The 16,301-nt window shown below is 37.6% G+C and overlaps 1 protein-coding gene across 2 annotated transcripts; it reads right to left on the bottom strand.

The window, feature by feature from the left end:
- Nucleotides 1-524: 524 nt before the first annotated feature.
- Nucleotides 525-16,254, bottom strand: LOC139939149 (sphingomyelin phosphodiesterase 4-like). 2 transcript variants are annotated; one of them, XM_071934909.1, is made up of 17 exons: nucleotides 16,010-16,254; nucleotides 14,713-14,796; nucleotides 13,925-14,140; nucleotides 13,133-13,235; nucleotides 12,239-12,300; nucleotides 11,414-11,574; nucleotides 10,401-10,433; nucleotides 7,591-7,804; nucleotides 6,755-6,900; nucleotides 6,041-6,131; nucleotides 5,344-5,471; nucleotides 4,767-4,930; nucleotides 3,867-4,048; nucleotides 2,708-2,950; nucleotides 2,142-2,267; nucleotides 1,528-1,656; nucleotides 525-887 (listed from the first exon to the last, which is right to left on the bottom strand). In XM_071934909.1, exons 1-17 carry the CDS (start codon nucleotides 16,082-16,084, stop codon nucleotides 525-527), a joined length of 2,520 nt encoding a protein of 839 aa, XP_071791010.1. In that variant the 5' UTR covers nucleotides 16,085-16,254. The 2 variants fall into 2 exon arrangements, with proteins under 2 accessions (XP_071791010.1, XP_071791011.1); XM_071934910.1 differs by lacking the exon at nucleotides 10,401-10,433.
- Between the last annotated feature and the right edge of the window lie 47 nt (nucleotides 16,255-16,301).

The following is a 16,301-nucleotide window of genomic DNA, read 5'->3' as shown; positions in this document are numbered from 1 at the left end:
TCCTAGTGTATATTAATCAAAACTGAATTGCCAAGACACATATTGTGGTTTTATGTTTAGCCGAGTATTTATTGAGCAGTAAAACTTTTAACTTCCCTTTTTACCATGCAAAGTGTTGAAATTAAACGCAGTGCATATTGTTACTTATTATTTCAACCCTGTTTAGATGTGAACATTTACTGATGTATTGTTTCAACCCTGCAATTTATGATTAAAGTTGACCAAGTCTTCCACAAATCAATTTACAATGTACTTTAAGGTTTTGCCAACTAATTCAATTTGTCAAAGTCCTCCGTGATGACAATTGTGAAACATATTGTACCCAGTAGAGTACTGAATCCAAACTAGAGTTTACCAAGTCCTTCATGGGTGTAAATACACACTTTATCCATCCAATGTTTGACTGGGTTCTCCTTGGTAGTCACTAGAGGTACAACAATGAGTCAAGTCTAGGGTTGACCAAAACCTCTATAATGGTTTATAACCGAACTGAATCCACGTTGGCTGCACCATGTGCTTGTATATCATTCAATATGCTCATGTGTGTGTGACTGTTGTCTAACTGTGTACACCACCCCGCTGAAAAAGATGTAGAGCACAGTCAAGAACACTAGCGTGAGTAATATTCCAGTAGGTCCAAAGCCAATAAATAGCCAAAGAATCAGCGAGAGCAGTACCAGCTTAGCTAGAGTGTAGTAATTAGCTAGAAAACGAAGACTCAATCTTGGATTGCATGTTTGTTGTTGTTGAGGGGAGGCACGGTATGGGGGCGTTGGAATGGGCGTCTGTCTATGGGTTGGGATTGATGTAGGTGCAGTGAAGATCTGCTTAGCTAAAGCTCCACTGAAATTTGCTCGATGATACACCTCAAAGACTTTATCACCAAACTAAATAAATGAGAAAACACACAAGCATATGGGTTTAGTTTGGTTCTCAAATTGAAGTAGACTGTACAATGAAGAAAGTTTGTTCCATAGCAGTTTGAACAACTAACCAAACTGTACAATCTTACTAGATTCATTCCCTTGTTACTTTTAACTTTAAATCTATCCGTCACACCCTTCAGAACTTCAAATGAGGTTAACAGTTGCTGGCACAACATGGCCGATAGGCCTAACCCTGGAACAATAATTTGGGTGTTGGTTCTAAATCCCAATATTAAGACTCGTAAGCATGACCCTTGCCTTTAATTGATCCCAGTCACCAAGTTAAATGGGTTCCTGTGCGGTCAGGCATGGTTCTTATATTTAAATTAAGTTTAATTGAACAACATACTTGACGGTACACATTGATAGCTCATAGGTAGTTCCTGAGATAGTTTAAGGAATGAAATAGATGACCTGATGACTTTGGTATGTCAACGCACCATGCATTGATGGTCAAATTTGTCAACGATATCCTGTGTAACCGTCTGTTATTATTATTTCGACATTGTTATTTGTTGGTTTTCAGTGAATAATAATTTAAATTACAAGTTTTTAAAATCGACCTGTCAGATCAGTCAGGTAATTATCAGAATTGTCTTACCGTAGTGTTGAAGTTTGACGAGAGTGCATACAGCTTGCGAACAAGGTACGCATTTTCAAAGCTTCTGATTGGCTGAAGTTCTGGGTCACCTCGGTACGCGATCTCAAACTTTCGTAGTTTATTCATCATCTATGGATATTAAACAAATTAGATTCGATGTAAGACCTCACCGAAGTTCAAACCAGAGAAATACTTTCTCTAAAATACTGTCCAAATTCAATATGGCATTGAAAGGCTGTTGTGTCCTTGGTTAAATACAAGTACGCCCTCTATTGTTAAGGTTGTTTGGGGTTACGCCATCTTAGATGGTGGAGCTGTTCACATGACATGAGGTGAACATGATAGCATACTGTTTACTATCTTCTGCGTCCTTGTGAGTTCCTTACTGACTACACTACAAAGGCCCTAATAAATCACTTGCTTATTTACATTAAAGCAAGCAAATGTGCATAAATCTTTGAAAAAAATTACTTTTTCATTTATTATCACAAAACTGTGACCACCTTCACAGGTGATTTATCACAAAATGGTAACTTTTCCTGAAGTATGAATGTATCAATGGCGCTAGTGTTGATTGTTATGGCAACAAGCTTTTAAGAAGAATGACTACTTGCCTGGAAGCGACCCTTAGGACTCAACTGTCCATTGACACAATGTGGTGGTTGGCCATTCTCGTTAATGGCTGTACTCCCACTGGATCCACCATTTATTGACTCTTCAAGTAGTGACGGTGCATTTACCTGCAAAACCACAAATCATTGATTCTCATTACACTGCTTGAAAACTGCATTTTTAGTGATGTGTGTAAAAGTAACTGCATGGAAGCCTTATGTGGTGTATGAGTTTAAAATAATAATAATAATAATATCGAAGTCTTATATAGCGCACGTATCTACCAAACAAGGTACTCAAGGCGCTGAGTATATACAAACTTTCAGAAAGATAGGTTATTGCAGTGATGGATTCTGAGACCCAATTATGTAGCACTTATAAGATACACAAACATAAGACAATATAAGACACACTTACGTGTATAAGATACACAAATATAAAATACACAAATATCTTTGGGTTAATCTTTACAAATCTTAACAAATTTTGTAACAAAGCTTCTGTAATTCTGTTTGTCATCATGGGACGATATAAAGTATCCATAACAATTTATAATACATTTAATTACCTGAAACACTTTGGAGAGATAATCCTGTGTATATTCCAAGTATCTACACAACTTGTTGGTGTCTACTGGCCCAATATCATCCTGCAGCTGAAGATGACCCTGTGACCTTTGACTTCTGGGGTCACTGAAGGTACTTTGTGAAAACCAAGACAAGAAGCCCTCTCCATCATTGGTGACCGGTGTGTAACTTAAGTTGGATACTGTGATTTGAGCTTGGTGAACATTCTGTAACAATCTCTCAATCTAGCAAAGTTTTAGAAAAATATACAATTGAATTGTTGGAATGATTATTTGTGCAAGGTAAACAGGAGAAAACTTAATTGTGAAGATGCCCTTATTTGAACAAACTGAGAACATATGATTCCACAACAAGTATGATAACAAGCTTGGTTTTCATCAAGGAATAACCCTGAAAGATACAACGATGTGTGTTTATTGGGTCTCATTGTCGTTTTGATAGATACAGTACAGCCCTTATATTTCCAATCAAGGCTCGCAGGGGGAAACAAGGGCTGTAACGAGCGTCTTATTAACCCCATCCAGTGCACACGCCTCGTTGCGAGCAAGCGAAACAGGCTCGAAAGGACTGTCTTTTTGAGACGGGTGTCTTCGTGTTGGCTGGTGCAGATCAATGACCCTCGTTACACAAGAAACAACGAATAAGCCACGCAAGGCACCCAGGGACAAACCATGTAAAGATCAACTTTTTGTAAAACTTTTGGTGAACATGAGCATACACGGTTTCTTAATTGAACAAAGAAAGAACCTGAATACTTTCCTGAAAAGAAAACCCTTGTTTTGGTTCAACAAATCTGAATAAAAGAAACACAGCATTTCTATATTCAGCCTATTATACATGATAAGCCACAAGGGAAACAGAGCAGGTAAAAATGTAGTTATAAATCAATTTTGGGATGTAATAGATGTTAAATTTGCATCGGGGATAAAGAATATTAATTTTGGTTTTTACCCATACACCGATGTGTGTTAGCACTGTATACTCAGTACTTTCCCGAGTCCTGTGAAAAAATATCACAGGCATGTTACTCGGGTGGGTAAATTGCAAGGGTCGTGGGTTCGAATCCCACCCGAGTAACATGCCTGTGATATTTTTTGGGATGAATAAAGAAACATGAACTCTGTGAACCCTAAAACTTACCAAAACTTTGACATCATTGCTGTACAGTGGTGTATACATGAATCCAGGGGTCTCAAGCTCAGCTACTTGGCAGCCCAAGTCAGGTACAGATGGATTAGGCTTAGGGGTCAGGAAACTACTTCCATATGAAGCAGAGTGGCCATGATGTGGTGAACCATAATCCTCATAAAGACTTCTCTCGGCTAGTAAAAGGAATATAATAGGATATGAAATATATGAATGAGATGGCCAGGATGATGATAATACATATTAATTAACAAATTGCACTGGAATCACAAGGGCTTGGTTACAAGTTAAAAGCACTAGATACTTATGGTAATTTGATCAAAATAATTGTTAGCTGATTTACTTGTTAGCGATCAATGGAAAGATGTCGATAGTATAAAACATTGTTGGAAACGGCTCCCTCTGAAGTAGCGTCGTTTTGAGAAAGAGGTTATTTGATTTGATTTTGTACACCTCAGCTAAGGTCTCGAAAACCAAGAATCTGAAAGCACACAATTTGTGCGACCGGGGTGTTTTTTCTTTCATTATTTTCTCGCAACTTCGACGACCAATTGAGTTTAAATTTTCAAAAGTTTGTTATTTTATGCTGTGTGCATATGTTGAGATACACCAAGTGAGTAGACTGGTCTATGACAATTACCAAAAGTGTCCAGTGCCTTTAATTTAGATATGTATAATGCACTGGAAAAAACTCCAAAGACCTGCAAGGGTTACACTGGGCTGAGCTGGGTTTTCTTAATAGGTTTCCGATAGGTGCTAATAGGTGTCAACCTGGGCTAAGGTGGGTTCTCCTTAGACAAAGCTGAACTGCTAAGCATATGCATAAATGCCTATGCCTCATGATCTGGGATGGGATATTCAAAGTTTCTATTGAGTGTGACTCTGCGGTCTTACCTTCTTGGAGAACCATAGCAAGATTGCTCTGTGCAAGAACCTTAGCAACACGAAATAATACAACGGCATTTTTAGGGCTAGTCAAGTCTTGACGGAATGCCCTGGGCAAGAATTCCTGGAATAGCACCGTGTAGAACATGAGATTGCTTGAGATGAACTTTAACCTGCAAAGAACATACAGACACATATAAACAAGTACATCTACGTAGGCTTTTGTTCTGAGTTTAAATCTTTGCAACGACCCTGCTCCCTCTGATTACCTAAATGTCGTCTGTCAAACAGGTATCAAGATCTCTCTTTCTAGTCCTTAAAAATAATAACCATATATATAACAAGCCTTTTCCAAAGGATACTGCACGGTGAGTAGGACAAAGTTTTTTAATTATGAGACCTAATCCTTAGCACCATGTATTGGTTTTAATGGTGCTACGGTGCATTCAGCAATCACAGCCAGGAACACTAGGGCGAACCCCTTCTCTTTTCAATAAGTGCACTGGGTTCTTTTTCAACTGTATCACTAACTATGTAGGTCTCTCACAAAGTACTTCAATGTCCAATCAATGTCTCAATATCTTACCATCTTTCTTCTTGTATTGGTTTGTCCTTGTGAGTTTCTCTCATGTTACCTCTTGGAGATCTTTCTGTTTCCCCAGATTGATCTACATAGCGCCATGGCTGGATATAACTCAACCAAACCTCCAGCATCTGCAAGCAAAAGACAACCACGTCAAGGACTCAATATGCATTTTCATTGACAAAATAATTCACAATATAAATAGTACTGTTTTGAAATAAGAGACACTTACAGGCCTGATACTTCACGGAGGCAACGAAGGCAATTGCCTCTGTGCGCCTGGTCATTGCCTTGGTGCCCTTGAAATGCTACAGTAGAAATTTCCTCATAGGGTGCCCTTTACCAAGGAGAAAATGCCTTGGTGCCCCCGCCCTGTCAAAAACGAAGCATACAGGCCTGCCGTGGTGTTTAAAGAATCAATTATGGAGGCTACACTTCATTTGTTTCAAAAGGAATATTACTTGCCTTAGACTTAAAAACAAAAAGCAACAAAAAGATACTTCAGTATTTGTTTCTACATTTATGCCTTGGTCTTGAAATGCATGTATGTACATCGGGGCACTGTAACTGTTGAACATTTGCTCGTCTGCTCCGATGGTGTTTTAAGCCCAAACTTAATCAAGTGAATTAGCTATAATTCTGAAAAATGACAACATAATTATTATGTGCCCAGATTGCTCTTATTTCTACCTCTACATACCTGTCTAAAGGTTGAATCCAGAGGCCAGTTGTCAAATCCATGTCGTAGAAATACGTACAATTTCTTCTTGATGAACTGTGGAATCACATATCTATCAGATGAAATATAAAAGCTTAGGCTTTGCAACAAAAATAAAAAGTACTTGTATAAATAATTGTGTTTTAGTCATTGACAAAAAAATAGGGAGACAGACAATAAAGGGCTACATATAGATAGCTCAGTTGGTAGAGAGTTGGTACGTTAATCTAGAGGTCGCTGGTACGTTAATCTAGAGGTTGCTGGTACGTTAATCTAGAGGTTTCTGGTACGTTAATCTAGAGGTTGCTGGTACGTTAATCTAGAGGTTGCTGGTATGTTAATCTAGAGGTTGCTGGTACGTTAATCTAGAGGTTGCTGGTACGTTAATCTAGAGGTTGCTGGTACGTTAATCTAGAGGTCGCTGGTACGTTAATCTAGAGGTTGCTGGTACGTTAATCTAGAGGTCGCTGGTTCGAGTCCCACTCCAGCCAATTTCAATTGTTCGACCCCAAATCATTCAACAAATATTTCAATAACTCATTTTGACAAAAATGAATAATTTGGTTCGTTTAATAACATGTTTTCTTATTTTTACAAACCTGTTTTCAACATAATGGCAGGAAAGATTTCTTATTTGAATTTTATAGACTGATTTCTGCATTTCTTTGAGAAAATTACTGATTTTCTTTTATTTACCTCTTGAATTCTTCCAGTTGGTCTTGTTCAGGATGTTGGTATGCAGATGGTGCTAATGGTGGCTGCGCTGAGTTCACAAAGAAATGTAGATGCTTCACCAGGATTCGAACCACCCTCACATGATCTGAGCTAGGAATGTAGTTCTCCTAATATTAAAAGAAAAAGCGCAACATTACCTTTTGGAAAAGTAAATTTGTAATTTGTTGTGTTTCCAAGAGCAAGTCACCAACAGTTAGATGACAGTGCACTTATCAAAAAGAGAAAGGGTCGCCCTGGTGTTCCTGGCTGTGGCTGCTGTATGCGTCCCAACACCTTGTAAACCCTTACAAGGTGCTACATAATTGGGTCTCAGAATTCATCTCTGCAATAACCTATCTTTCTGAAAAATACTAATACTTCAATGCTTGTATTATTGTATCTGTAAGGTTATGAAACATTTCTTTTCATAAACATGAACACAAAATACAAACTTCAATAATTTCTATTCTTATGATAGACTGTTTGATAACCTCAAATTTACTGTTATGGTAATGTAAAGAGAATGATGTCAAAAATGAACACAAATATACCACACTCTCCCTCACCAGGGATCGATTTCAAAAAGAGTTAGGACGGACTAGACCTAGGAGATATAAAAAATGTATGGCTCGTCCTAAGTTAAGATTAGTCCTAAATATATGTGAAACCCACCCCTGGTTGTGCATGATTTATAGATTGGCAAGGAATAAGATGTGCAACTGCTATCACTGTCCAATTTGTGTTTTCGAAAGCTTCTTACTCTGATGAATTGAGAAAATCATAAAGATTTAAGTATGACTTCTAAATGTTTTGTTTACCCTAACGTGTTGCCTGAATCCTTGTTTTGATTGTAGCATATTCTGATTTAACCAGAGCTCTCCCAATGCTTGTAGAAGTATCTCACTACGCCATGTTTCTCGACTGCCTGACTCTATCTGTGATGATTGGTTGAGATTCAGTAAAGGTTGACGATGTTTACTACCAGTGACCTCACTACGGAATAGTTGGTTGTGCTGTAACTCACTGGAGTACCTGCGTTCAATCAAATCAATCATATCTCAAAATTGTTCTTATCATGTTTCATAATTTGACACAGAAATATTTTCAAAATTGTAATTGAACTAGTGTACAGAAGTCTCTTGTGTCAAGATCAAGTTTTTTATACTCTATCTAATATATATCGTTGCGGTACCCACTGCCCAAACATAGGATTCGAACTGCTTCTAGCTATCGGGCAATCTCGGTAGTCTAGTTAGTATGACACTGCTCTAGAATTGCAAGGGTCGTGGGTTAGAATCCCACCCGAGTAACATGCCTGTGATATTTTTTCACAGGAATACTCGAGTAACCAGGGCTAACACACATCGGTGTATTGGTAAAAACATATTCTTTATCCCTGATGCAAATTGTTCATATATTATATGTCAAGTTTTTTATCTACATGTATAGTAATGTTTGATGATTATAAAGAGCCTCACACTGTGTATAAAAAAAGGATAAAAAAATTCTCTAAAAATTTAAAACTCAAAACACAACCAAAAGTCACACTACATGTAGAAGTCACTATACATCAGTGAAAACAAAAGTATTGAAAGCAAAGATGCACATGCAACCAAAGCTTCCCATCACAGAAATAAATGTTGCATTTCTATTAGTGCTATCATGCAAGAGCCATGCATACCGTCATGTCAAAGGTCAATAACAGTTTCAAATTGATGTCTAAACACAGAGTCTCATAGACAATGCCTTCAGAGTTGTCCACAATTTGTATCAGTATTTGGCTTAAGCTTAATCAGTGCTACATGATTTGCCCACTTAGTTGAATTGAATACATGTATGTAGTTGTATCAACTATTCAAATTCAATCAGTTTAAGGTACTTAACACCTTTGGTAAATGTCAAAGACCAGTCTTCCCACTTGGTGTATCTCAACATATACGCATAAAATAACAAACCTGTGAAAATTTGAACTCAATTGGTTGTTGGAGTTGTGAGAGAATAATGGAAGAGGAAACACCCGTTGCACAAGTTGTGTGCTTTCAGATGCTTGATTTTGAGACCTTACACGACACGCCATTTTGTGGAGTCAAGTTTTTGACTCTATAAAATGAACGACCATGTTGGTTCACAAAGTAAAAGGAAAACCAAGCAATTTCGAAGCATGTTTGTGTGGATCATTATATTCTACTTTTAAAACATCTTTCCAACCATCATAACAAACGGTTAACAAACACTTTTTATAGACCAGCTCACCCTATCCAAGGCAACGTGTCCCTTTAAACATAATGTAGTCAGACAGGGCAATTGCCCTGATCATGCATACCACTTATCCCAAAAAACAACATGTACTACATACCAACAAAACATAATATCTGCTACTGCCTAATAGCAAATGAAGCATTATTATAGCAAATGAGACGGCAGACAAAAACCCTTGTACCCAGGGGTGACCTAAATGTAGTGCATAAATGATAATGGTTTGCAACCTTGATCCAAGATTAATGTGCAACGCAAGATGTTCCTTTCACAAATATTGCTGTAGACATTTTAAATTGTGCTAACTTTTTGCTGTGCAATGGTTGAAATTTAATTTAATTTGGGCGTTGCTATAATGTATGTATCAGCAAATGAATTTAACCATAACCAAAGTTTAAACTGAGCAAAGATGATCTACACTGTACATGTACATGTAATTTCCTTTCAAATTATCCTTGAATCAAAGAATTAGTTACCTCCATTGTCCATTTTTTTATCGTTTCTAGCCACTTTTAGACAGGCTTTTAGGGAACACCGTGTGTGAGAATATACCATGTAAATGGAGTGCACTCAAAGACCAGTAGCTTTTGTTCTGGATGCATTTCATTTATCATTTGATGTATTAATTTGCTACCACTGTTAGGAACATTAACTTCACCTTATATGGCCGCCCTCAAGTATCACAAAATGTAAAACGTGTTGCACACATATATGCCCATGATAAAACATTTGCCATGAAAAATTTGAACATCCTATTGTTGGCAACAATTCATGTTTCAGTGATTTGTGTACACACTGTTGAAACCAACGGTTCTTTCCAGAACCACCCCAACTCATTACATGGTGTAACCGCAAACCTTTCCATATAGTATTTCCACCATGCAAAGTTTCAAATCCTACTAACACTGTAATTTGTTAGCGCTTGTAATAAATTAGGCATTTTTAGTAGCCATTCCAAGTTTTTCCAGCAAGTTAAAAAAATGCATCCAGTATGTTGTTGAAGAAATGCAAAAGGCTTCAACAATGGCGACAGTCAGAAAAAAAAACTATTTAAAAGAATAAGGAGATTCGTAATATCCACTGGTCCAACGATCATACAGCACTCAGACTCAGAACCCAACAACTTGAGCAAGCTTTGCAGTCAAGTGTTTTCTCAGATTAACTTTAGCTGTCAAAACTCTTTGAACTCAGCCAACAACAAACAAGAAGAACTTTGTTAAACATTTTTGTTCCAGTGAGGCCACACATGATCTGTAGTCTAGTGAATATTTTCTAGATATTTGAGCCATGATACATGTAAGTGCGTGCTGCCTACATACAACCAAATACATCTCCCCTGGGTACAAAACTGTGCTGAGGAAAAGAAACTTACAAATATTGATAGAGTACGCCGTATTGAGGAACCCTGTAATGAAATGATGCATCATGGACAGATTAACAACTGTTATCTCAAAACCCTAATATCTTAGGGTCCCTTTGATATCCAGAACTACACTCATCACTACTGCATTGTGGATTGTGAGCAACTCCATCTGCTACAATACTACACTCAGACTATCTGCAACCAAATCGGCCCTTTTAGAAATGCCGGCTTCGGCTTTGGATTCGGCTCAGGCTAGCTTGGCCCCGCGGTTGTTTTGCCAATTGCGTATGCTTTGCGTATGTGCTCAGGGCTTCAGGCGGGAGGACGGAGCCTGACGCCGCATCCAAAGCCAAAGCTCTGATTTGGAAAAGGGTCATAATATAGCCCTACTAGCCATGATAGATGGTTTGTTTTAGTCACAACAGTACATTTTAATTAAAATAAACGCTCCTGGTACTGGTTTTCTTTGACTGTGGCAATGGAACCCTTCAGGTTAACCGTCCATGTTCATGGGAGTATGGTATGACTAGAGCCATGTCCATGTAGGTGTGGGGATTGATGAAGGAAGGAATTCAGATTAAACTACTGTGTCATCATGGATTGCCAGTTACTGAATGCTTTCCATTCAAACTGTTAATTCATTACCCAGTATGAATCTAATGGGAATACCAACTCCTTAGCTACTGTGTTCATAGATATAGAATATAATACCTAGATCGGCGGCATATGTGGGTTCTGGCATGGGCGCCGCTATTGGCCTACCTCCCATGTTCATCTTCCACCAGCACGTGACTTTTTAGCGCATCCATAAAGAACCAGGAATTTTTGTGTACGGCTTATGGCGCGTATATACGCGCGGCCAATAGGTATTACATTGTATATTCTATATCTATGCTAGCAATATGGACTCTTCCAATATGACTTTATGTACATAGTAATGAATCTAATTTATGTAGACTAAACAGCATGAATATCGCCCTCATGATATGTGCATAAACTAGATGGCTAAGACATTACTGTACCTGTAAGTTGGGGAGTGACCTTGATGACTGGAAACCTGTGTGCTTGAAGTAAAGGGAGTCAAGGGTAGACTGGTACCATCAATAGGCAGGAAGTAATGCAAGTAGTCACTGAGAAGACGGGGATACAGCCAATCTTCTGATTCTACCCACTGTTGTTGACTCTGTATGGGAGAGGGTTATATCCAACATACATTGATCATTGTGTCATGGCCGAGTGGTTAAGAGCATCGAATTCAAGTTCTGGTGGTTAAGTCACCGGAGTGTGGGTTCGAATCCCGGTCGTGACACTTGTGTCCTTGAGCAAGATACTTTACTATAATTGCTTCTCTTCACCCAGGGGTATAAATGGGTACTAGAATAGGTAGTGCAATCTTCACGATACAGAACGCTGATCATGAAAGAGGGGGTTCAGTTCAGTGTTTCTGGTGCATTGCGAGACATCCTTGTCTACAGGTTTCCTCAGGCATCCGAGTAAACAGTGATTTTGTTTGCTTTTTAGACATCCTTGGGCTCAATACAAGAAATTATTAATAGTAACAGGGATTATTGCTGATATATGTGTTTTGATCCATTTCTTACCAAATGCCTCTTTAGCTTTGTATAGATGAGCAAGAAGTAACAAATGTTTACACGTGACTAATAACTCAATGAAGATTATCAATTCTAATTGAGCAATGGCGGTTGAGGTTTACTTCCCTGCTAATGTTTTTAAGCAAAACAATCACAATTCTAGGGAATGCAAGAAAAGATAATCGGAATACAAGCTACCTATAAAGAGGTTTTTTTCTGGCATTTTCTCCCCATTTGACAGGAAGTAACACTTACCTGTTGCTTATGTCGAAAAATTATAAGATATGCAAAACTATACATGAAATATTCAAAGGCATCTGAGTAAAATGAGTTAAGGAATGTTTGCAATTATATGGAGCACTAAGGATGAAGGCATTATTCATAAATTATTTATCCATTCTGAATGGTTTACAGAAAATTACGTGGCCAAGTTTAAACGTTAACACATGCATAGATACACAATGCAGAGTCAAGGTGGGCTGTCAGATCTGCTCTAAAAATTTACAGGGATTTTGATTTTTTTTATGGAAAGTGTGTTGAATCAGGTTTAAAGGAACACGTTGCCTTGGATCGGACTAGTTGGTCAAAACAAAAGCGTTTGTAACCGTTTTTTATAAAATGCATATGGTTGGAAAGATGTTTTAAAAGTAGAATACAATGATCCACACAAGTTTGCCTCGAAATTGCGTGGTTTTTCTTCTACTGTGCGAACTAACATGGTCGGCCATTTATGGGAGTCAAAATTTTGACCCCCATAAATGGCCGACGTGTTAGTCGACGAGGTAAAAGGAAAACCACGCAATTTCGAGGCATGTTTGTGTGGATCATTGTATTCTACTTTTACAACATCTTTCTACCCATATGCATTTTATAAAAAACGGTTACAAACGCTTTTCAAAGACCAACTCGACCGATCCAAGGCAACGTGTTCCTTTAAACAACTTGTTTTACAATAACACTGATGCCTGGTTCTGGAAAATATAACCTTAAATTCGCCTCAATAAAATGATCAAGAACCCAGTGCCTCAATGTCTATAAACATCTAGTTTGGAATCTATTCACCATATTTTGGTTCCCTTATTGACACATAGGTTATTGTGATGCTGGGTATTCTTGATTGACCTTAATTAAATACAGCATAAAGGATACTAAGCAGGACTGATACAGGGGGTCTACCCTGGGTCTGGTAACTCAGCTTATTCACATAGAAACCAGGCATAGCTCCATCCAGTAAGGCCTCTCTAGTTGCAGCCTGAAACACAAAAACAAGAAATTTCCATCAGCAACATAATTATTTGCTTTTCAGTTTTCACAATGTTTTATACTATTAAAGCGGTGGACACTAATGGTAATTGTCAAAGACTAGCCATTCAGAGTTGGTGTATCTCAACGTACACATGAAATAACTAACCTGTGAAAATTTGAGCTCAATCGGTCATCGAATTTGCGAGATAATAATGAAAGAAAAAAACACCCGTCACACGAAGTTGTGTGCGTTTAGATGGTTGATTTTGAGACCTCAAGTTCTAAACCTGAGGTCTCGAAATCAAATTCGTGGAAAATTACTTCTTTCTCAAAAACTATGGCACTTCAGAGGGAGCCGTTTCTCACAATGTTTTATACCATCAACCTGTCCCCATTACTCGTCACCAAGAAAGGTTTTACGCCAATAATTATTTTGAGTAATTACCAATAGTGTCCACTGCCTTTAACAGCTCTCCATTGCTTGATACCAAGTAAGTTTTTATGCTTACTTTTTTTTTGAGTAATTACCAATAGTGTACAGTGTTTTTAACACTTTCCAACTAAAGACCTTCATACAACCAGGGGAGTTGTTGTCCCTTTTCTGACAGGTTCCCAGTTTCAATGTTGATTTCACACAAATATTTTAAAGTTTTCTTTAACACTTCATTTGGTAAATTTGATGCATAATAAGCTTACCGGTAAACATGATACAGGAAACTCATATCTGAATATGCCATCTGCTTGCAGTTTATATACCATGGTCATAAGAGGACCTCTTGGAGCTAAAAACTCTTTTATGATATGAAAATCCTCTGGAGAAGATTGCTGACTGACAGTCTGTAGCCCCCATCCTAAATTCTGGTTATATCCAAAGATGTTTTCTAGAAGTGGTTGATATACAACATGCAGCTCCTAGGGTGGAAGGAGAAAAAGATGGAACCTCAGTTAACATACATAGACAAAGTGTACTTTTCTTTTGGTGTAATTGGCCTATTACCTTTTTCTCATGGGACCAACGGCCTTAAACGTCAAGAACTAAGACGATCGGCCAATTTGTGGAGTCAAGTTTTTGACTCCATAAAATGGCAGACTTAGTTTGCAGACTTAGTTTGCAAAGTAAAAGGAAAACCGCTCAATTTTACTTACATACAAAAGAGGCATGCTTGTGTGGATAATTATATTCTACTTTCAAAATATCTTTCTAACCATATCGAATTAGTAACAAATGGTTTCAAACGATTTTCATGGACCAACTCGATCGATCCAAGGCATCGTGTCCGTTTAAGCTGTCACTAATGATTGGAAGACTTCTAGTACTACAATAAATATCTTCTCTTAAAGACATAGTGCACACTAGTCACAATGCTTGGGACATGACAACTAGCATTTTCCAAAAGAAATAAATATAATTTCAGTGTTCACACATTACATTGTAATATCAAATTATCTAGTTATCTAAATTAAAAAACTAAAATATGACTGACCTTGCTTGATAATTTATGAATAAAGTCTGCAATCTCTTCACATCTCTGTCTCAGTGGTTTATTAAATGTATCTAATATTCCACTCTGTGAAAATAAAATAATTTTATCTGGTTAAGAAAATTATAAAGTGGCACAGTGTTTTACCTGAAGGATATCTGCTTTGAGGTTGAAGGTTCACTTTTGAATTTTGTAAAAAGTAGAAACTTTCTTTAAAAAAAACAACCTCTCATTACAAACTGAAGGTTATTCCTAAAAAAACACCATTCTTTGGCCGATACTGTGATGATAGAAGGCTCAATAACCAGTGTATCGAAATATTCAACCATTTTACTTTTTGTTTACACTGCACTCACAATGTTTTATAAATTATAACCAAATTCACTCAGTAAGGTAAGGAGCTTTCTTCTGATTTGCCAAACAACTTAAAACAAAGAAAAAGTTCTAAAAGTTCCACATGGCGCCACCACTTTTTTATTCGATATGAATAATATAGTACGCATGTATTAGTAAATAGTATCTAATTTACCTCAATGAGTTTCCCTTCTTGTAAAAATAAGTGAAAAAGAGGTAGCGCCATACGAAAAGTTATCCAAAACAAGAAACAACAACAAATGTTGCAAGTTTTGATATTGTATCCATCAAGGATCAAGACCAAGTTGAATTTTAATTATGACGTGCCCCATTATTTTAAACTTTAATTAAAGGATTAGCCGGGCTGATTCTGATTCTTTCATTTCATTTTTGTTTTATTTCAACACCAAACCAAACCAAAGCCAAACAAATCTTTTCTGTCCACTGCCAATTCACTGAATGTTGTTGTTCTGTTTGTGTTGGTGGCCTCGACAGCCTTCGGTCAGCAGTCAGCAGAACAGGACAGCCCACGGCCACACAGTGCCACCACAAACCACAGACAGAGCTATCTATAAAAAAATACTCGTCACAAAGCAAACTGCAAAGACAGGAGTGGTGCAAATGCTTTTGGTGAGGCCACCACAGAGGTGTGGCGTGAACTGAACGGGTTAATCAATATGGAAAAGCTTGCGGGTTAATTAATGATCGGATGGTTTGTTAAAAATAAAGGTGAATTACTATTAGTAATTACTCATTTACTGTATGTATATATGAATACCCGTATATATTATATGTACTGCCGACAAAATCATATTCGTACTCACCGTACTGCATTGCATACAACAATACAAATTATGAATTATGGGAGCTTTGACAATTTCTAGTAACACAAAAATCATTTCTAGTAAGACCAAAATAATCATAGTAACAACGGATGGATGTTTACCGATCTAGATGACGAAGTAATCGACATTGATCCGGGAGAAATGCCCAAAGTAGCTCCGAACAAGGACGCCGCCATCTTGCTTTCTCCTGGAGGTCAAGAGGTCAACCAGCTGGCAAACTCACGCGAGAATTATATTTTCCCGTGAGTAAACGTCACTTGGCTACGTTCATAGCAACGGCTACTGCATCAAAATAGTTTTACAGATTAATCCGCTAAAATCTTAAAAAGTTGTTTTTTTGTCCATGAAAATCAAGAAAGTTGTTTATAGATTTAACTGGATCACAAAATGAAC

Source organism: Asterias amurensis, chromosome 6 (assembly GCF_032118995.1).
Source record: "Asterias amurensis chromosome 6, ASM3211899v1".
NCBI classification, from domain to species: domain Eukaryota; kingdom Metazoa; phylum Echinodermata; class Asteroidea; order Forcipulatida; family Asteriidae; genus Asterias; species Asterias amurensis.
The sequence above is the reverse complement of the archived record's forward strand: the minus strand, read 5'-3'. Positions and strand labels throughout refer to the sequence as shown.

Bases quoted from the DNA above. Each gene is read 5' to 3' on its own strand.
- LOC139939149 (XM_071934909.1), bottom strand. From the start codon at position 16,084: ATGGCGGCGTCCTTGTTCGGAGCTACTTTGGGCATTTCTCCCGGATCA. The intron at 10,434-11,413 runs GTACAGTAATGT...ATTTCATTACAG, and splicing joins GGTCACTCCCCAACTTACAG to GGTTCCTCAATACGGCGTAC. The intron at 6,132-6,754 runs GTAAATAAAAGA...TTCATCTGATAG, and splicing joins CAACTGGAAGAATTCAAGAG to ATATGTGATTCCACAGTTCA.